Raw genomic sequence first — 22,137 nt, 5'->3', positions numbered from 1 at the left:
TTCGGTGATGATAGTTAAATAAATAAATAGTTTTGAATTTATGTTTGATGGAAAAAAACTAATCGAGTAATAAAAGTTCCTCAACATCATAAAATCCGTATATTACCGAGCGCTTTCTTTTAAGGGGATGAGGGAAATTCTCCGCGGTATACCTGAATATTCTTGGAAAGGTTAAGATCTAGGATTTTCTTAATGATTTTATCTCAAATTCGATAAAAGATTAAACAATTTTAAATGTTTTGCAGTTTTTTCTACTTTTCAACTTAAATTAAAAAGGCATTTCAACGAATGTTTTCACAATGTTAATTTTTTTCCAAAAGAATAAATTCCAACACTGCCATTTACAAACCCAACGCAAGTGTAGGAAGCAGGCAAACAAAAAATCCTCCAAAGTTTGCACATGTGCCAACCTCATCACCAGGACGGTTCTGAACCTTTTTGGTTGTTCAACTTTTTTTTTTTGAAAAGCGAATTACATACCGTGTACCCTCCAAGCATGACGCACACACACACACTCACTCACTCACTCACATGCGCCCATAACACACAGTGACACGTTGACGCTGGCTGCTTTCGGGTGCAAAAGGGTTCTTAATTATGCACATCCAGATGGAACGAAACTGCGAACCGCAAAAGGGCAAAAATCTCGCCGGGATTTTTCGGGGGACGGAAAAAAACTGCAAAAGCGCATTCGTTAGTGGGGAGCTCCTTTTTTTTGTGCGTTTGACTAAATTTTAAAAACACTCCCAAGTGCATCGCAGTTGGCGTTAAATTTTCGAGTCACTTCAGAAAAAACGGGGTTTTAGCTGTGATTGCCACTTTTATGGGGTTTCGCGACCGCGGCCAGGAAGAATGTAATTAGGATCGAATTTCAGGCCTGAGTTACGGGATTTGACAAATGATGATGACCCTCGGGTTTGTGACGAGTTAATAAAAAATCTGGAACTGACAACGAGTTGCAAACAATGCTTGGAGGGCTTTATTTTCAAAACTAATAAAATTGATTGGATTAAAAATATAGGAAAAATGATTCAATTGATTTCCACCCAACCGGCAGCACAAAGTGGTAAATCCCGAAAATGGAAAAATCCTTCCCGGGGAAAGTTCCATTTATTTGCGCAGTCAACATTGGCCAGTGCGACCCCGGACAGCACCATTGTTTTCATCTAAAACAATAGGAAAACGCACACGTGCTAGTTAAATTCTTGAAACTGAACCATTTACGATAGTTTTTTTTTGTGTCAGGCTTCCACGTAAAAAAAAACTACAGAGCGGATTCGCTGATTGGAACGATTGAAAGCTGTCAAAAGCTTGAAACCACGTGTTCGGAAATTGTGGGGTAGAAACGTCAACATCAGTTTGACAACTGGTTTTGACGGTTGAGTTCGAACTAGCGAGCATTCGAAGTAGCAAAATTCGAAGTAACGAATCCGCTCTGTACTCGAATCAACGTTGTTTTTGTATGTGTCACAGCTTTCAGTTTTTTTCACTCTGCAAACTTTTTCAATTCAGGTTTTTTGTTGTTGTTGTGTTTTGTCACTCGCTTGAATGGTAATGCATATTTTGTTATTGGCAACCCCGTTTTTTCCAATTTGGATTTTTTTTGTTTTGTTGAATTGTGTTGTTTTAGCTAAATTGAATATTCGTAACCTGGTGGGATCCACTGCTTTCATCAAACTGGTGCAGCTTTGTACTGAATGGGTTTTAATGGTTATGTGTTTGCAGAGAAAGGGATTTTTTTTCAATTACCAATTTGTTGCATAACAAATGTGCTTTATAGTTTAGGGACCATCCATAAACCACGTGGACACTTTTTTGGTAATCTGTTACACCCCCCCCCCCTCGTGGACAATTGTCCATACAAAAAAAAACTTTTTTGTATGGATCGTGGACAATCGCCATACACCCCCCCCCCCTAAAGTGTCCACATGGTTTATGGATGGTCCCTTACTTAAAGTTTGTATTAAAATTTTAAGGGACCATCCATAGACCACGTGGTTTATGGATGATCCCTTACCAATTTTCTGCACTTCAATTACTTGAAAGATAAAAATATTCGAAAAAAAAACTGACTTTTTGAGAGTAAACTATATTTTTAAATCATATTTTTTATGGGACCATCCATAAACCACGACACTTTTTTGGAAATCTCAACTCAATTTCTAACCATTTTTGTGTGGAACGTGGAAAAGGTATTGATTTTCAAATCTGTTTTTTTTTGTTGGTTCGTTTCTCCAGAAGGGCAGGAAAAGTTGACAGTTTCACAGCGGGATTGCAAAGTAGTAGTTTATGCAACAAGTTGCAAAAAGTGGATTTTTTCAGTACGAGTCCAACGAGATTTACCGAGTTGGATAAATACGAAGAGTGCTGAAAAAAATTGAGTTTTGCAACGAGTTCCATACAACATTTTTTGCATTTCAGAAAACACCCATTGAGTGAGATTATAAGTCAAATGTTCATGTATTTTGTCAATAAATCGCTTAAATAAAAAAAATGTTGAAAAGTATTACTTTTCGAAACAAGTGCTGAAAAGTTAAACTTTTTAGCACCCATTTCAGTGTTGAAAAGGAGAACTTTTCAGCATTTGTTTTGAAAAGTTTTGCTATTCGATTCTGTTAATTTTGTTACAGAAAAGTAGGCTATTTCGTCGTTCAAGAATGACAGGAAAAGTAAGTATTATCGCGACGGAATTGTAAATTGCTGAAAAAATATTTATTTGCAACATTTTGCATAAACTGCTATGCACCGTATTCGTGTCATAGCTATTTGAGGGTTGCCATAGAGCAATTCCAGCTTAAATCAGGATTTTTTCTGGTACTTTTGTACCCGACCCTCTCCGATTTCAATGAGATTAGTGCGCTGACCACGGGGACGCGTTGTCTTGTTTTTGCATGCTCATTTTCATTTCTTTTGTGTCGCTGTTTGTGTGCTTGGGTGCGTGGTTGTTATAATTAAATAATGGCATCATTAGTGCGCTGACCACGGGGACGCGTTGTCTTGTTTTTGCATGCTCATTTTCATTTCTTTTGTGTCGCTGTTTGTGTGCTTGGGTGCGTGGTTGTTATAATTAAATAATGGCATCATTAGTGCGCTGACCACGGGGACGCGTTGTCTTGTTTTTGCATGCTCATTTTCATTTCTTTTGTGTCGCTGTTTGTGTGCTTGGGTGCGTGGTTGTTATAATTAAATAATGGCATCATTAGTGCGCTGACCACGGGGACGCGTTGTCTTGTTTTTGCATGCTCATTTTCATTTCTTTTGTGTCGCTGTTTGTGTGCTTGGGTGAGTGGTTATTATAATTAAATAATCGCATCATTAGTGCGCTGACCACGGGGACGCGTTGTCTTGTTTTTGCATGCTCATTTTCATTTCTTTTGTGTCGCTGTTGGTGTGCTTGGGTGCGTGGTTGTTATAATTAAATAATGGCATCATTAGTGCGCTGACCACGGGGACGCGTTGTCTTGTTTTTGCATGCTCATTTTCATTTCTTTTGTGTCGCTGTTGGTGTGCTTGGGTGCGTGGTTGTTATAATTAAATAATGGCATCATTAGTTCGCTGACCACGGGGACGCGTTGTCTTGTTTTTGCATGCTCATTTTCATTTCTTTTGTGTCGCTGTTTGTGTGCTTGGGTGAGTGGTTATTATAATTAAATAATCGCATCATTAGTGCGCTGACCACGGGGACGCGTTGTCTTGTTTTTGCATGCTCATTTTCATTTCTTTTGTGTCGCTGTTTGTGTGCTTGGGTGCGTGGTTGTTATAATTAAATAATGGCATCATTAGTGCGCTGACCACGGGGACGCGTTGTCTTGTTTTTGCATGCTCATTTTCATTTCTTTTGTGTCGCTGTTTGTGTGCTTGGGTGAGTGGTTATTATAATTAAATAATCGCATCATTAGTGCGCTGACCACGGGGACGCGTTGTCTTGTTTTTGCATGCTCATTTTCATTTCTTTTGTGTCGCTGTTTGTGTGCTTGGGTGAGTGGTTATTATAATTAAATAATCGCATCATTAGTGCGCTGACCACGGGGACGCGTTGTCTTGTTTTTGCATGCTCATTTTCATTTCTTTTGTGTCGCTGTTTGTGTGCTTGGGTGAGTGGTTATTATAATTAAATAATCGCATCATTAGTGCGCTGACCACGGGGACGCGTTGTCTTGTTTTTGCATGCTCATTTTCATTTCTTTTGTGTCGCTGTTGGTGTGCTTGGGTGAGTGGTTATTATAATTAAATAATCGCATCATTAGTGCGCTGACCACGGGGACGCGTTGTCTTGTTTTTGCATGCTCATTTTCATTTCTTTTGTGTCGCTGTTTGTGTGCTTGGGTGAGTGGTTATTATAATTAAATAATCGCATCATTAGTGCGCTGACCACGGGGACGCGTTGTCTTGTTTTTGCATGCTCATTTTCATTTCTTTTGTGTCGCTGTTTGTGTGCTTGGGTGCGTGGTTGTTATAATTAAATAATGGCATCATTAGTGCGCTGACCACGGGGACGCGTTGTCTTGTTTTTGCATGCTCATTTTCATTTCTTTTGTGTCGCTGTTTGTGTGCTTGGGTGCGTGGTTGTTATAATTAAATAATGGCATCATTAGTGCGCTGACCACGGGGACGCGTTGTCTTGTTTTTGCATGCTCATTTTCATTTCTTTTGTGTCGCTGTTTGTGTGCTTGGGTGAGTGGTTATTATAATTAAATAATCGCATCATTAGTGCGCTGACCACGGGGACGCGTTGTCTTGTTTTTGCATGCTCATTTTCATTTCTTTTGTGTCGCTGTTTGTGTGCTTGGGTGCGTGGTTGTTATAATTAAATAATGGCATCATTAGTGCGCTGACCACGGGGACGCGTTGTCTTGTTTTTGCATGCTCATTTTCATTTCTTTTGTGTCGCTTTTTGTGTGCTTGGGTGCGTGGTTGTTATAATTAAATAATGGCATCATTAGTGCGCTGACCACGGGGACGCGTTGTCTTGTTTTTGCATGCTCATTTTCATTTCTTTTGTGTCGCTGTTTGTGTGCTTGGGTGAGTGGTTATTATAATTAAATAATCGCATCATTAGTGCGCTGACCACGGGGACGCGTTGTCTTGTTTTTGCATGCTCATTTTCATTTCTTTGTGTCGCTGTTGGTGTGCTTGGGTGAGTGGTTATTATAATTAAATAATGGCATCATAAGTGCGCTGCCCACGGGTACGCGCTGTCTTGTTTTTGCATGCTCATTTTCATTTCTTTTGTGCCGCTGTTTGTATGCTTGGGTGCTTGGTTATTATATATAGGTGAAGGGATTTTATTGAATGATCATTATATTGCATTATTATATTTATTTGATTATATAACCACACTATATTTTACACTTAACACATCATACAAAACACATATGAAACTGTAAACAGGAGCGTTTGGTACGGTATGTCCACGCATCCTTCCTCCCCTGTAGATTCTGTGAAATGTGATCCGTTCTCAGAATCCTCTCTGCGGTAAACACAACGTAGTAGGGCTGGCCGCTTTAATTTTTGCAATACATTTTCGGGTGTTCTCGGATGTACTGCAATTATTAATAATGACAAGAAAAGTGCTTGGGGCGTAATCTAATCACAAGACTTTCCAGCATGCTTTCATCGGACTGGCTGCGTTTGTGTTAGATTAGAGATTAGATTAGATTAGACCCTCTCCGATTTCAATGAAACTTTGTAGACATGTTATCCTAGGCCTATATAAGCCATTTTTGTGTATATTGAGCCAATAGTACTCGAAAATAACATTTGAGAAGGGCGTAAGGTATTTAAATATTTTGTGTATTTTGTAATTTAAAAATTACTGTATCTCGAAGCCGTTGCGTCGTATCAAAAATTGGTCAAAGACAAACGTGTAGGAAATTGAACGGGCCTTCTGAAAAAAAATGCACTGAAACAAAAATACACGCCACATCTATGAGATTTTTTGATTTTTAAGTCTAAAACTTAAAATTTAAAGGTGATGTCACGATTTTTTGTCGTTCAAAATTTTTGAGGAAATAGCCTAAAATGTTACCAAAAGACTGACGAAAAAAAAAAAAAAAATACAAAAATCATTTACTAAAACTGTTTTTTTAAGTCTAAACGTCAAAATTTTTGAAAACCGGTAGTGGGAATCGATTCCCCAGACAATTTTACATAAAAGTCTCCATTTTGACAATTGTTTTAAGTCCAATCCATGGGAAGATACAGCGGTTTTAAAAATAAAAATGTTGAAAAAATAGGTTTTTTGGTGGTTTTTGGCAATTTCTAAATAACAGACTTGGGTTTTCAGTCTCGTAAATATTTTTACCGGAAAGCTCGTCCAATTTCCCATAAGTTTGCCTTTGATAGCATTTCAATTGGATGTAAGGGATAACAAATATAAGCTTAATTACATTGCTTATAACTGAAAATAGAATATTTTTTTCAGTGTTGCAGAAACCAGGATAGTAAATTTGATTACGTAAATATAAAAACGACATAAATAAATCAAAGGCAAACTTATGGGAAATTGGACGAGCTTTCCGGTAAAAATATTTACGAGACTGAAAAACCAAGTATGTCATATAGAAATTGCCAAAAACCCCTAAAAACCCCGTTTTTTCAACATTTTTATTTTTAAAACCGCTGTATCTTCCCAAGGATTTGAAATAGGACAATGGTCAATATGGAATCTTTTATGTAAAATTGTCTGGGGAATCGATTCCCACTACCGGTTTTCAAAAATTTTGACGTTTAGACTACTTTTCAAAAAAAAAAAAAACAGTTCTAGTAAATGATTTTTGTATTTTTTTTATGAGAGACATACCATCCTGCATTTTTCGTCAGTCTTTTGGTAACATTTTAGGCTATTTCCTAAAAAAATTTGAACGAAAAAAAAAATCGTGACATAATTTTTAAGTTTTAGACTTAAAAATCAAAACATCTCATAGAAGTGGCGTGTATTTTTGTTTCAATGTATTTTTTTCACAAAGCCCGTCCAATTTCCTACAAGTTTGTGTTTGACCACTTTTTGATACGACGCAATGGCTTCGAGATACAGTAATTTTTAAATTACAAAATACAAAAATATTTAAATACCTTACGCCCTTCTCAAATGTTATTATCGAGTACTATTTGCTCCATATACCCAAAAATGGCTTAAATAGGCCTAAGATACAAAGTTTCATTGAAAATGGAGAGAGTCGGGTACAAAAGTACCCGAAAAAATCCTGATTTGAGCTGGAATTGCTCTATATGCATATAGCATAAAGTACTAAAATTGAGAAAAATAATTTATTATTATTTATTATTATTTCAACTGACTTTACACGATTTTAAATGTTAAACAGTAAAATCTCTGTGAAATATCCCCATTCAAGCATGACATCGAAAAATTAAACACCCATTTTGAAATTTTTTAAACGTTAAGCTTGATTTTAAAACTTCTCTATGGCTCAAAATATGTATTGTTGGTCCTTTGAAACATATTATTGTTTAAGGTAAGGTTTTGGGAATCTTATCTTCAGTGAACAAAAAATAGTAAAAAAATTACTGTTCCTACCTATGAGATGAAAATTTTGCACAAAAAAAACTTGTACAAAGTAAGTAAGGAAGGGTAAGGAAAAGTAAGGAAAATGTTTTCAATGATTTTTTCTGTAGTTTTTTTTTCTCTTCATGAATCTAAAAATTAAAAAGAAACTGGTGAAAATAGTTAAATTTCTAATTATTTTAATGATTAAGGAACGAATAAAAAATATATTATTCCCAATGAATCAAATTTGTGTTTTCCAAGAAAAACCTCAAACGAATTGAATTTGAGCAAGAAAAAAATCCATGCCCAATTATTTCATTCAACCTAAAGCGATGGATACATTCTCGGAAAAAAGCGCATAACAAAAAATCGAAACAAATCAAACGAAGAACTTCATTTGCGCTACACATAGCAACTACTGGTTTTAATTACCCTTCGATTCGTTTTTTCTTCTTCTTCGCGAACCGTTTGCTCCTGTTGTCTTTCAAATCAAGTATCTACCAGCAAGAGGGAGGAAACGGCCGGGAAGTCGCGCCAATAGGTTCAAATTACTAATTAAAAATTTATTCCTCGATAACAAGGATAGTTTTTTTTTGCTTTTCTCCCATCCTTCAGTAGCAGCTATTGTTTTTAGCTCTACTTTCATTTCTTCATTCATTTTTTCCCCCCTTGAGAAGCGACTCCATTCTCTTCGGCGGAGAGAGTTAGATTGCAGTTGCATCTATTTCGAAAAGAGGGCCCCGCAAGGGTTTGATGAACAAGTCAAGCGTCCAGTCCAAGGATTTGCGATACTCGCGTTGATTGCCTCCCGCAGGAAATATTCAAATCAATCTGTCGATAACGAATAACTATTGCTGAGGGGAGAGGCGCGAGAGCTTCTCAGTTGATGTTACAGAGAAAGGCCGTCAAGAAGTTGCCCTCGAGAGATATTGTTGCGAAAAAAGAAACAATGGATTTCTTTTTTTTTTCCTTTTTTCCACTTGATTTAACAACGGAGTGTATACAATATTACTGGTTGAATTAGGTGTAGTCTACAGACGATACAGTCAACATGGAAAACAACACAAAAAGACAAGAAAAATCGCAATGTTCTTATCTGCAACTCGTCATCATTGCCACCATCGCAATTGTCATCAGGTTCGCAAGTCAACTGATTTCTCGGCAGAGGCTTCTTCGATTGGAAACAAAAACACTTTCATTTTCTGTCATCAAATCCGTGCGAGGTTAATTAAGCGCACCCGAGATCGCTATCAGTCAAAACCGGCGCCCACTTACTTGTAGTGCTTCGGATCCATCATGGCCGCCATCATGGCGGCCGCGTTCAGCCCGGACGTGCCCGGTTTGGCGCTCAGATCCAGCGGCCCATCGCCGCCACCGCCACCTCCTACTGCGCTGCCCGATTCACCCTTGGGACTTCCGGCCAGCTCCGCCGTCGGTGTGGTTCCTGCCGTGGCCGAACTACCCGACGGGGACATTTGCTGCTGGAGTTGGCTGTACCAGAGGGCTGAAGGAAGGAAAATCACGTCAAATTGTTAGATTTTGGTCACACTTTTCGTGCCGACGTGAAAAATTACTAAAATGCCGTGACTAATTTAGATTAACATTATTTAAGATGTCAAAACTTACGATTGTAGAACTGCGCCAGACCCGGCTGGATGCCCTGGAGGGCGGCCGCCGCAAACATCGACTGCAGCGAGGCCATCGTCGGCGGGACTCCGCCACCGCCGGCCGTGGCTCCGCGCAGCAGCGCTGCCAGCGATTTGGCCGAACCCGCTCCCTGCCGGCGCAGCACTTCCCGCAGGTCCTGCTCGCTGCTGTCGCTCGAATCGCTGTCCGAGTCCTGCAGGGTCTGATTGAGGAGAAATAAAAAAAAAACAAATCATGTAGACCCCAACGAAGACGCTAAAGGGGAGCCGAAACGTCAAAACCAATTTACCCACCTGGGCCAGATCCAGATCGATGATCTTGGCGCCGGGGCGCACTTCCGGTCCGGACTCGGGCACCAGCTCGCCGGCCTCGTTCACCGTGAGCAGCTTGCCGTCGACGCAAAAGTAGCACTTTTCCTGCGGCTTCCAGTCGACGGGCGTCGGCGGTGGCGACGCGCTCTTCTTGACCAGCGGGGGCGACCCGGCGGCGACGGATGGGGACGTTCCGTGCTCCGCAACCACCGACGGGTCGGCGGACGGAGGGATATTGTTGTTGTTGTTACTGCTGCTGTTGTTGTTGTTGATGATGAGTTTGCTGCTGAACAAGTTGTTACAATTTTCCTGCTTGATCAGTTGGCTGCCCTGATCGGGGGTGGTTGAGTTGGTTTGATTTTCTGGCGATGGGAGGAAGAAAATATAACGAAAACTTTAGACAGTGTTCCCAGATTGATTGGCACTTTTAGAATAAAAAAAAAATGATTCTTCGGGCAACAGATTGGAAAAAGTTATAAAACTTTAGGATTTTTTTTTCAGCAATAAAATTATGCTTTGCAAATTTCCGGTAGTACCATAACTGTAATTATGTATAAAGCATTTTGGGATAATTTTTGTTTCAAAATAAAAAAAAACCGGAATGAAATTTGTTCCGAATTTGTGGATTACATTATCGACCCAACAATCGAATGATCCCAAGAAAAGCTTCGACATGAAGTGAAAAGCGAATCATCATGTTTAATCATCGATTATTTTTGGCTCCTCTTTCCAATACTTGTTCAAGTTCAAGAATAGTTCAAATTGATGCTACGAAAATTAAAGGAAATTCCAAATTTCAAAGTAAAAAGTTTTAAACATTATCTTCTTCAGATTACATTTTTTTTATCAAACTCACCTGTCGATTCCCGCTTGATCCCCGTCAGCTTCGCGCCGACCCCCTCTCCCTGCTCCAAGTCCGTCCCCTCCTCGTCACGACCGTCCCGGCCCTCACTCGGCCGTATCGGTGACGTCACAGAGACCACCGGTTTCGTGTCCGCAGGTTGATCTCCCTCGAAGGTGGCACCGGCAGCTGCTCCATCGTCGTCGTCGTCGTCTTCTTCTTCTTCCCGCTGCTGCTGACTTAGTCTTGTTCCACCGCCTCGTGGCTTCCTTCGATCGCCACCCTGCTGCAGTTGTTGCTGTAGGGTGCTGACGGCGGGGTGGTGAGGGTGGTGGTGGTGGTGATTGTTGTTGGTGAGGAGATCCGTCCCCACCGCCACCGTCGACGAAGAAGAAGAAGAGGAGTTGACGGGTGCTAGCGGAGGAGGGGAGGAGGTGGAGGGGCAGATCTTCGTCGAAGAAGAATCGCTCTCATTGAAGTGATTCTGCTGCTTGTGGGTGGGGGTGGTGTTGCCGGTGGTCGCAGCAGCCTCTGGATGAAACTGTTGTTGTTGTTGCTGGAGCTTGTCTGCTGCGATGGCGGCGGCCACTTGTTGATTGTTGGTGGCCTGCTTGGACTCGGGAAAGTCGCCGTCTTGCTGCTGTTGTTGTTGCTGCTGGTAGTGTCCGTTGCGTACTGGCGAAGAAAACACGGAAGATAAAGATTAATTTTACACATTCAAAAAGTGAAAAATTGTCGCTTGTGTGCTATCTTTGGAGGATTAACATTTTGGTCGAAAATGGGCTAACACTAACGTTTGGTTAAATTCAACAAACCCTACAAGAAGCTTAAACCAAGCTTAAACTCCATCATTCAGAATCAGTTTATCAAAATCAAAATCAAATTATTCGCTCTACAGCATTGCCTTGGCGTTCTCGATTGCGAGATTCCTACTCGAAACTAGGTGTCCGAAGGTTTGATTGTTGAGGCAATTGCAAACCTCTTCCATCCACCCCGGAATTCGAACTGACGGCCTTTGGATTGTGAGTCCAACTGCCTACCAGCGATTCCACCGGGGCAGGACCCAGGGAGACGACTCCTACACCTGGACTGAGCTAACGACCTAACCTCTAGGTTAGTCCGGGGCCAACATTTACTTCCCGTCCGACGGAAGGCGTGATCAGATAAATCTCGTCCCGAAAAATGCCACCGGGACCTTCTGGGATCGAAACCAAAACCAAATGTCCTAGCAAAAAAAGTTTTTTTTCAGTCTGATTGAATACTCAAAAACAAATGCACGAATGAAACATTATTGATTTGAATTTAGTAGTTTTGTTTACTTCAAAGGCACAATAATGTTGTATTTTGGCCATTGCTAATTTTATTTAAAGTTGTTTTTCCTGCCTTAAAAATCATGGGGCATAACAAATATTACTAAGATTTATTTATTTTTACATTGAAAAACTTTTACAACTGATTTTAAACTATTCAGGATACATTGAAAACGTAAATTTTTGTACTTTTGAACAAATAAGTACTGTTAGGATATTTCAAGAATTTAGAAATTTGAGATCACGCGCCAAAAATAAACTACACTTTAATTTTTTTTTGATTTTTTGTAATTTTTTCGACTGCAGCATAACTGTGACTATATATAAAGCATTTTGTGATACTTTTCACCAAAAGAGTAAATGGAAAAAAGGCTTAACATATGAAATATTGAGGTTTTGCAGCGCGACTGTGTTTCAAATGTAGGTGGCGCCAAAATGAGGTTACATGCCAAAAATCGTATTCCTTTCTGCTGGATTGAAGAACAAAATCGCTTATTTCTCATGATTCCCTACCTCAATCTTCATGAAACTGGTTGCAAAAGACGAGAAAAATTGTTTGCTTTAAAATAATGAACATCAACTTTTGGGCGCGCAAAAATTTGTGACCTTTTTCTTTAAAAAACATGTTTTGGAACACGAAAAAATGAGTTTCCCTGTATATACCAAGGATATAACCAGTTATATAGTTGATAACAGATGTGTTAACGTATATTCAACAATTTGTATTGATTTTTGACAGACTTTCTTGCCAAATAGTCCAAATTACTATCTTTTTCTAAATTTACAGTTTTCTCATAGAAAAATCAAACAAATATTGGAAAGTTATACACCAAATTGTTGGAAATAATTTTTCTCATCCGAATCCGGCATAAGTTTTATAAAAATGTTGATTTTGAAGGTAAAAACTATTTTTTTCTAAAAATCATAGGTTTACGCTATTTGTTCATAGGTGGCGACACGCGTCTTTTAGCTTTGCTGCAAATTCTCTATAGCTTTTTTGATTTTTTGCAAAACACAAAAACATGGAAAATGTGCTGAGTTCTTGCTCGTACAGTCATATCCCTGTTTTGCTTCGTTCAGCTGCCTCGGTTAAGCACGGCCCAAAAAAGTGAAAATAACAGCATACTAAAAATTTCACAAAACTACGTATTTTCGAAAAATACTCCAAATTTCAGTTTTTCAAAATACGCTCAAACGATTTTTTCATACATTTCAAAAGATTTAATAACATTTTTTGAAAATTCTCATTTTTTTTACAAAACGACGTGTTTTGAATAAAAAATACTTTTAGTTTTTCACTATATGGGTAACAAATGATCGTTTTTTTTCAATTATTTTGAACTTGTAAATTCAATGTTTCTCGAAAAAACTAACTTAATCCACCTATGTGGTTGATGCCTTCCTCACTTTTTGCCAAAATGGGTATATGAGTGGTTTCATCATTTTTTTAGATCCAGAAAAAAAGAACACAATGTACAACTTATGTGGTCATAACTCCAGACAGGGTTGCCAGATCTTCAATGTTTTGGACTGTTTGGAAAGGCCTTTCAATTACCTAACCAACGATGGGTCGGATGATGGATCCGGTCATAGTTTACATACATTAAAGTGAGATCCGGCTTCAAAAAAGTACATAAATATCACTTAAGTGTTCATAACTCGAGACAGGGTTGCCAGATCTTCAATGTCTTGGACTTATTTGAAAGGCCTTTTAATTATCCAACCAACGATGGGTCGGATGATGGATCCAGACATAGTTTACATCCATTTAAGTGAGATCCGGCTTCAAAAAAGTACATAAATATCACTTAAGAGGTCATAACTCGAGACAGGGTTGCCAGATCTTCAATGTCTTGGACTCATTGGAAAGGCCTTTTAATTACCTAACCAACGATGGGTCGGATGATGGATCCAGACATAGTTTACATACATTTAAGTGAGATCCGGCTTCAAAAATGTACATGAATACTACTTAAGTGGTCATAACTCGAAACAGGGTTGCCAGATCTTCAATGTTTTAGACTCATTGGAAAGGCCTTTCAATTACCTAACCAACGATGGGACGGATGATGGATCCAGACATAGTTTACATACATTTAAGTGAGATCCGGCTTCAAAAAAGTACATAAATATCACTTAAGTGGTCATAACTCGAGACAGGGTTGCCAGATCTTCAATGTCTTGGACTCATTGGAAAGGCCTTTCAATAACCTAATCAACGATGGGTCGGATAATGGATCCGGACATCGTTTACATGCATATAATTGAGATCCGGGTATTTGTGAAAACACATTTTTATACATAACTTTTGAACTACTTATCGAAACTTCAAACAATTCAATAGCGATGTATGGGACTCTAAACCAAGTCGAATGCAACTGGTTCGATCAAAATTGGTTCAGCCAGTGCTGAGAAAACTCAGTGAGAATTTTGGTCACATACATACATACACACACATACACACACACATACACACACACATACACACACACATACACACACACATACACACACACATACACACACACAGACATTTGTTCAGTTTTCGGTTCTGAGTAGATATGTATACATGAAGGTGGGTCTAGGAGCTTTTAATAGAAAGTTCATTTTTAGAGCAGGATTATAGCCTTACATCAGTGAGGAAGGCAAAATACTCAAAATAATTTTTATTGCAATAGCAATATTGCAAATGATTGGAATTTTCAATACAGTTCAGAAGCATTTTTTTTAAATACAAAAAAAAATCACAAAACTACGTGTTTTCGTTTTAGTTTTAATTTTAGTTTATAACAAATTGGGTATCAAAGGACATCGGGATTTTTTCAAACATTTCAAGAGTTATGTACGTATTTTTGAAGAAAATACTCCAAATTTCAGTTTTTCACAACATATAATTTTTTCATACATTTCGAATGCAAAATTAACATTTTATAAAAATACACAAAATTTTGACAAAACTAAGTATTTTCGAAAAAGACCCTAAGTTTAAGTTTCACAAGCGGATTTTTTTCGTACATTTCGAATGTAACAACAATATTTTATGAAAATATACAATATTTTCACAAAACTACGTATTTTCGAGAAAAGACTCTAAGGCGATTCTCTACACTCCATACAAAAAAGATTTTATTTGTATGGAAATTTTCCACGAAGGGGGGGGGGGGGAGGGGGGTACAGATTTCAAAAAAGTGTCTACGTGATTTGTGGATGATCCCATTCTCAAAATATATATAGAAATGAGACAATCAACAAAAATATTGTCAAATTAAATTTGAAATTTTTATATTTTTACATAACAAAAAAATTTATAAGTCAATTTCAATTCCAAAAATCACATATTTAAGTCTAGGAGACATATCCAAAATTCAACATTTAGTGATAAAAATTTAATAATTAAAAATTGAGATTTTTACTTGTACTTTTTTTCCCCTAAATAGTCCTAATCATAACATACAACTTGACCGAAAATACCAAATCGATCAGAAGACCTCTTCTCAAGATACGGAGTTGTTGCAAATGAGAAAGGGCAACTTTTGGTTTGGTTGGACATTAGGGTGGTTCACGATTATGGTGATTTTGAAATTCAAAATTTTACTGAATCATTTTTGGGATTATTTTTGTCTTTTAGAAAGTTGTTGGGATTTTTGATCTCGTAATCTACGCTTTCTTTGGCCAAATTTAGAGAAAGCATTTGAGTTAACCTTCAAAAAAAATTTAAATGAATTTATTTTGTATAAAGCAAGTGTTATACAAATGTCGTCTATAGTTGAGAAGGTTATATTTCGTAAAACTATTGCCCAACTCACCGATGGCGGCCGTGGCCACAGCCTTCTCGGCGCCACCACCACCACCCGTTCCACCGCCGCTGCCACCTTGGTGCAGCAGATTGCCGGTGGCCGCAACGGCCGCCGCCACCATCGAGGGCGTCAACGGGCCCACGACTTGCGGACTTCCGGCTTGCAGCAGCTGGGTGTCGTGACCGTCGTGGGGATGCGGGTGGTGATGCTGGTGGTGGTGGTGGTGGTCCACAACCGTGGTCGTGGTCGTCGTCGTGGCAGAATTGGGGCTCGGATCCAGCAGGTTCAACTGTTGGCGCGTGAGGACATCCTGGTAGTGCTTCCATTTCCGGCGTCCCATCAATTCTTCAGCAACGCGCTCCAGTCCTTGAGAGGGGGAGGGAAGAAGAAACAATGGAAATTTTGTTAGCAACTGAGGTTTTTTTTTAAGTGGTGACAATATTGATTAAAAAAATGGAAATATTTCAAAATATAAATAGATCGCAACCTGACAAATCATTGACCTAGGTAGATTTGACAGTTCATAGCTTCTCTTGCAGAAGAACTTCTCGAGTGGAACGCAAAAACCAACCAATCAGTTGATGAGCTATCGAACTAAGCAAGCACAAGTCCATCTTCAAAGAAACAAATGCTTCAGGAAACAATCAAAATTTCACTTCAGGACATGGAATGGACTCAAATTGTGAACCCCTCTAGCGAGTGGACATTCGAGGGGAAAGGTGGCTAAACTCGCAAGAACCGAGCAAATGTCTTTGGAAAGCGGTCCTGCTAAAAGCTTCTTTTGAAAGAAAGATCATAAGCGTAGGGAGGAGGGGTGTCACTTTGCAGGAAATTCCTTCTAAATCGAAATCTGCCAAGCTTGTCAAATCGGTTAGATTGACGCCCCCCTTCTCCACAATCAGAAACGGCTTCAATTTGTGGTCAAATTTTAAGATCTAGCTAAACTGGCACCACTGTCTTCGGTCTGACATATCTTTGAGAAAGGTTGGAAGAAAGAGGTGGTCCAGTTCTTGAAAGGAAGTTGAATAAAATTTTCGATACTTCCGTCCGGATCGGGTCAAGCATCAAGTTAGGACGAGAGGGAGGGGGCTGATGATGGCCATTAGGCTAGCAAGCCCACGCACACATGCCAAGACACACGCCCACACAGGGATGGAGGCAAGAAATCGGAAGGTTCGCCCCTCTCTATATGAATGCATTTTAATAGAGTGTGTAGATTTTGTTATGTAGCAGGCCTCCTACCCGAACTTGCCAACCCCCAAGATGCTTCCCCGGTCCATCGGCCTGTTTTTCTTCCAAGACAACTGGGACTTTGGAGACTGACCGAAGTCTCTTATCTACCTAATCATTTCGCCTGAGGAAGACGATGCATCTAAAGGTTTTTGGAAGAAGTGTCCTACAGAAAAAAAACCTTGCTCTTATGATAAATTTGGTTTTTCCCTAAATTCGGAAATAATTTTTCCAACTTACGAAAAAACACTTCAAATTTTAATTTAATTTGACACTTAAACATCCAAGCTGTAATTCTTTCTTTTCTCGTGCATGGGAAACTCCCATGAAATTGGAACTTAAAAAATACGTTGAATATCGGTCTTTGTTTTTAATTTCTTTTCGACAACGGCAACACTGCACGAATTTTAACGTCTAGTTTCAAATTTCATAAGAATACATTTTTGGTCAAAAAAAAGTTTGATTTTCGAAAAAAATATACGCTTTTTTTTAAATAAACGAGCTTTCCGATAAAAAATATTTACGAGACTAAAAAATCAAGTCTGTCATAAAGAAATATCCAAAACCCATCTGAAAACCAGTTTTTTCAGCATTTTTATTTTTAAAACCGCTGTAACTTTGCAAGGATTGGACTTAGGACAGTGTTCAATATGGAGACTTTTATGTAAAATTATCTGGAGAATCGATTCCTACTATCGATTTTTAAAAATGTTGACGTTTAGACCACTTTAAAAAAAACAGGTACAGTAAATGATTTGTGTAATTGTTTAGGTGAGTTGCACCATCCTGCATTTTTCGTGAGTCTTTTTGTAACATTGTAGGCTATTTTTACAAAACATTTCGAGCAAAAAAAAAACCACTTTAAAATTTCACTTTTAAACATAAAAATCGAAAAATCTCATCAAAGTGGCGTGTTTTCTCTTTCAGTGTCAGCACGTCAAATTTCCTACAAGCTTTTCTTTGACCACTTTTTGATACAATGCAACGGCTTTGAGATACAGAAATATTTTAAATTACGAATTACAAAAATATTTAAAACACTTACGCCCTTCTCAAATGTCATCGTCGAATGAAAGTGGCTCCATATACACAAAAATGGCACAAAAAAACATGTCTACAAAGTTTCATTGAAATCGGAGAGGGTGACATGGAATTGCTCATATATAGAAAGACTCAAATGAAAGGTTTTTGTTCATAGCTTAAGATGTACTATCAATACTTGACCAAAAGTTAAGTTTTTTGCTCTCTCAGTGGGATTAATGCTGAAGTTTTTTTTTTTAAGAAATGCTCATTTAATTTAGATGCAGCTTGTAGGAAATTTCACCACGAACATTTCGTTTCCGAGATATTTCAGTTTTAGTGAAAAAAGCGCCAATTTTCAACATTTCTCAGAATTTACATAATCACGATTGACATTTCTCAAGCGCTTGAATCAAATTATTTGGCTCATATTATATTAAATTTCTAAATCTGTTTTTTTAAAGTCAAGCCATTTTTTTATCTATCCATGCTTTGTGGACCACCATTTGAAAAAAAAATGAAAAGTCATAATTTTTTTCAACTTTTTGACTAAAATGAAAAAAAAACTGACACAGGTATTTGACTCCTCCACTATTATTATTTTCACATTCATATTTCTGGAGTTTTTTTTTAAAAGGTCCTATAAACCAAATTTTCATTTTTTGCTTTTTAGGGTTTTTGAATACCCCTGGCTCAAGGCGGTTCTAAAAACACCCAAAAAGCAAAAGTCGAAAATTTGGTTTATTGGACCTTTTCAAAAAAAAAAACTCCAGATTTTTACATCTGCTAATAACGTCATGATTCGAATTCCCGGACGCTTCGAAACCCGGTCACTTCATCTTGTTTTATCAATTATTTGGATATAAGTTCGCATTATGAATGTCAAAACTGTGTTATTTAATGAATTCCAACATCAACTTTCATTTAAAGTTTGTTAGAACGCTGTAGTTAATGTCAAAACAGTTATATAAAATAAATTCATAAGTTTACCAAAAATGCGAAACATTTCACCCGAAATATTTCATAGGCATCCGAAGCACCGGGAAGGCAAAGCAGAAATTTATGTTTTCGATTTCCTTAAATTCTAGCAAATTTTTGTATAAACTATCGATTGTTTTGATGTTAACAGCTTATTTGAGACCTAAAGAATGCCACTCACTAACATTTCAGTCCAAATTTGTGCGATTCATAAGTAAATTCGAGTGTCCGGAATTCGAAGCAAAAGTGTCCGGATTTCGAATCAGCTTTTATCAGTGTCCGGGATTCGAAGCACAACAAGTCATTTTAATTTTAAAATTCTGATCAAAAATTGTTAGAAAAGACATAATTTGCATGCATTTTCTTAAAACTGACTGTTTATACTACGTCCTGATGATATTTCTACATATCCAACTTGTTACATGATTTTTTGCCAGCTATAACAAAAATGATATGCTACTAAATGCCCGGATTTCGAATCATTACGTTATTGATCTAACGAAAAGCGCACTTGAATCATAATCCATAGGTCGCCGGTCCGAATCTCGAGACGGAGGCTTAATATTCTAAGTGTGAATATAAGTATTCCTACTCACATTTAAGTGAAAACGGACAAAATCCTTCTAAAATAAACGGCACGGCGAAAAAAAGTAAAACACAATCCATTTTTGCTTCCTTGCTTCCGTTCTACTCGAAAATATATCGAAAAAAAAAAATCTCTTGGTAGCGCTCCCAGTTTCAAGCGCGTTTTTTTTCTTCATAAATCCAGATTTTTAATTTGTAAGACTAGTTGAAACGATTTTTTTTCCAAAATCATCTCCACGTTAAGCGGTTTTCAGTAGTGTTTGTAAATTTAACCCTCTACTGCCCACATTTTTTTTCGAAAATTTTTATTTTTCCTTCTATCATTTTGAGCAATTTTTGTTCTACGAAAAACTTTACTTCACTTGTCTTATGTTTTTTTTTTGCTTTATTTTTAGTATTTTAATTTGCATTTATCTTGTTTTTTTATGTTTGTTTTTGGTAGTATTTGGCCTATTCTGCCACCTTATATAATTACATTTTGACTATCTTATTTTTTACGTTTTTACAGTCACTTTTTCAAATTTATGCATGTTTTTCACATTTTCTGCTTTAGAATGGCACCATTTTTTTAAATAATAATAACGTTTATTTCATCAATTATTTCGTACCGCAATTACTTCCTTAATGAACAGAGTTGTTCCTTTAAAGGGTTGTAATCTTAGTTACTGGTAACACATTACTGGTAAATCAATGCAAAAGATAATTATTAACATTACTTCTAATGTAAGCAGTAAGCTTACTTTTGACTTCACTTAGAGATCGTGCTTGTTTGATTTCATTTGGGAGGGAATTGTAAACGGTTGGACCTGCTACTACAAAGCGTCTTCTTCCTGTTTCCGTCCATCATCATTAAAATTGTAAAAAAAAGCATAGAGACATAGATAGGGCACAGCCAAAGTTGATTCTTAAAAAAATGACATTGTCAAAGTCAAATAATTGTAGTTTATGCAACAAGTTGCAAAAAGAAGATTTTTTCAGCACGAGTCGTACATTTATCCAACGAGATTCACCGAGTTGGATAAATACGAAGAGTGCTGAAAAAATCAAGTTTTGCAACGAGTTCCATACAACATTTTTTGCAATTCCAAAAAACACACATTGAGTGAAATTTTATGTCAAATTTTCATTTTCATTCATTTCAAGTTCAACTTTTCAGCACCCATTTGAGTGCTGAAAAGTAGAACTTTTCAGCATTTATTTTGAAAAGTGTTGCTATTCGATTCTGTTATTTTTGGTACAGAAAAGTAGGCTATTTCGTCGTTCAAGAGTCAGGAAAAGTAAGTAGTTTCACGACGGAATTGCAAAAAATAAGTTAATCTTCCAACCCTAAAATTTTCTAAAATTTCAAGAGTTCTACTTTCCAATGCTCTTAAAAGATCAAAAATTGATTGAAAAATAGATTGTTGGCGATTTTTTAGATCGAAGCCCGTCTGATGGCGGGGTTAGGTTGTAGAGGGTTAAGGGAACATCAATAAACCCCGGACACCTTAGGGGGGATTATTCACGCTTCAAACAAAAATGATTTGTTTTGTATGGGAAATAAGTTGTTAGGCACACGGATTTTGTTAGGGTGGTCCCTAACATTAAAACTGATATCTTTAAATAGAGTTGAAAGGTTTTTGAAATAAGTCTAGACTCGATTGTCCGAGATTCTCGAAAAAAAAAAACATTTTTTTCGGTGTCTAAAGTTGGGTCGTTGAGCCAAAATATATCTGGAAATTTTTCAATCCAAGATGGCGGCCAATATGGCGGGGATAAAACATTGAGAAAATGCACTTGGTAATGTAACAGGCAAACAGTCATTCAAATTTAACTAAATAATGTGAAGAATAAAAAAAAATAAAAATTCCGTCGAAGTGCCACCCGAGCTACAATGGCATTGGGTGGACTATCTATGTAGTGTACAGTAACACAGTTAGGTTTTTCTTTCTTAATATTTTTTTTACCTTTGGTTTTTTTTAGCTGATTTACGTAACATAGTTTGAAACAAACCCCACATAGGACAGTTTTGACTTTTCCTCGCCAAACGGATCTGCTCGGGAGGTAAGAAAACCCAGTCTAACCCCAAATCCGTCGGGGGGAGAAATCCTGCCAGCCAGGAGGAGCAGCAAGGGTGCAGTGGGGTGGCATTTTTCGGACCAAGTCCTTCTCTTAGATGCAGACTTTTGTGGTGCACTCGATAAGGAGTAGGAGTCCGGATTTTGTGCGTACGTACGAGAGTCCCCCACACCATATACGTGTCTTTGTGTGGCAACTGGCAATAAGAAAATCCAAGGACTGGGGGGGATAACAAAGACCAGTCAGTGGGCGGTGGTGTTGGTGGCGGCAAGAAACCTTTCAAGTTTTTAGAGGGTGGCAAGGGGGGCCATTCTTCTTAGCTTGCAATTTTGCAATTTGCATCGGAAAGGAGGCAAGCCAAAGAATTCTCGGTGCGTTCGTGCGTGTGTGATTTTGACCATTGGATATGGCCAAGAAACAGGAAGAAAACAGGACTTCTTAGGGATAGCATGCAGGGGGGGTGCAAGGATTTTCTACCGAATAGAGACAGAGAGTCTATAAGATATAATTTAAGACACAAGAAGAAAGTCCGGCCTGTGTCGGTCGGTTGGAGCCCCAAAAGAGGCACTTTCTGAAGACTTTCCTGGAGGAAAATGTGTGTGTGTGTGCGTCCAAGAAAGGAGGAAGAATGCATTCGAAAGGCCTCCTCACATCGAAACAGAGTGAATGCATGCATACTTTACAAGGAATAATTAGATTTTCCGAGCACAGAGCTTCTTGTGGTTCCTTCTGGTGTGTGCGTGTGAATTGGTCTTATCCGTACCCACACCCCCACCCCCACTCTCAAAACCCATGTATAAGAAATGACCCTCTTCCAAGAACAAGAAGAAAGGCCTTTCCTTTCTTAGTTCAC

At 38.1% G+C, this 22,137-nt stretch overlaps 1 protein-coding gene across 1 annotated transcript in view; it reads right to left on the bottom strand.

The window, feature by feature from the left end:
• LOC6046300 (mushroom body large-type Kenyon cell-specific protein 1) overlaps positions 1–22,137 on the bottom strand; it is a 167,243-nt gene that overhangs the window by 54,168 nt on the left and 90,938 nt on the right. Inside the window, 5 exon segments of the mRNA XM_038250154.1 lie at positions 8,783–9,011; positions 9,134–9,356; positions 9,448–9,827; positions 10,322–10,981; positions 15,423–15,779. Of these exon segments, the coding sequence (XP_038106082.1) occupies positions 8,783–9,011; positions 9,134–9,356; positions 9,448–9,827; positions 10,322–10,981; positions 15,423–15,779 (1,849 nt within the window).

Source organism: Culex quinquefasciatus, chromosome 1 (assembly GCF_015732765.1).
Source record: "Culex quinquefasciatus strain JHB chromosome 1, VPISU_Cqui_1.0_pri_paternal, whole genome shotgun sequence".
NCBI lineage: Eukaryota > Metazoa > Arthropoda > Insecta > Diptera > Culicidae > Culex > Culex quinquefasciatus.
Note: the sequence above shows the minus strand (reverse complement) of the source record. Positions and strands in the feature narration are given on the sequence as shown.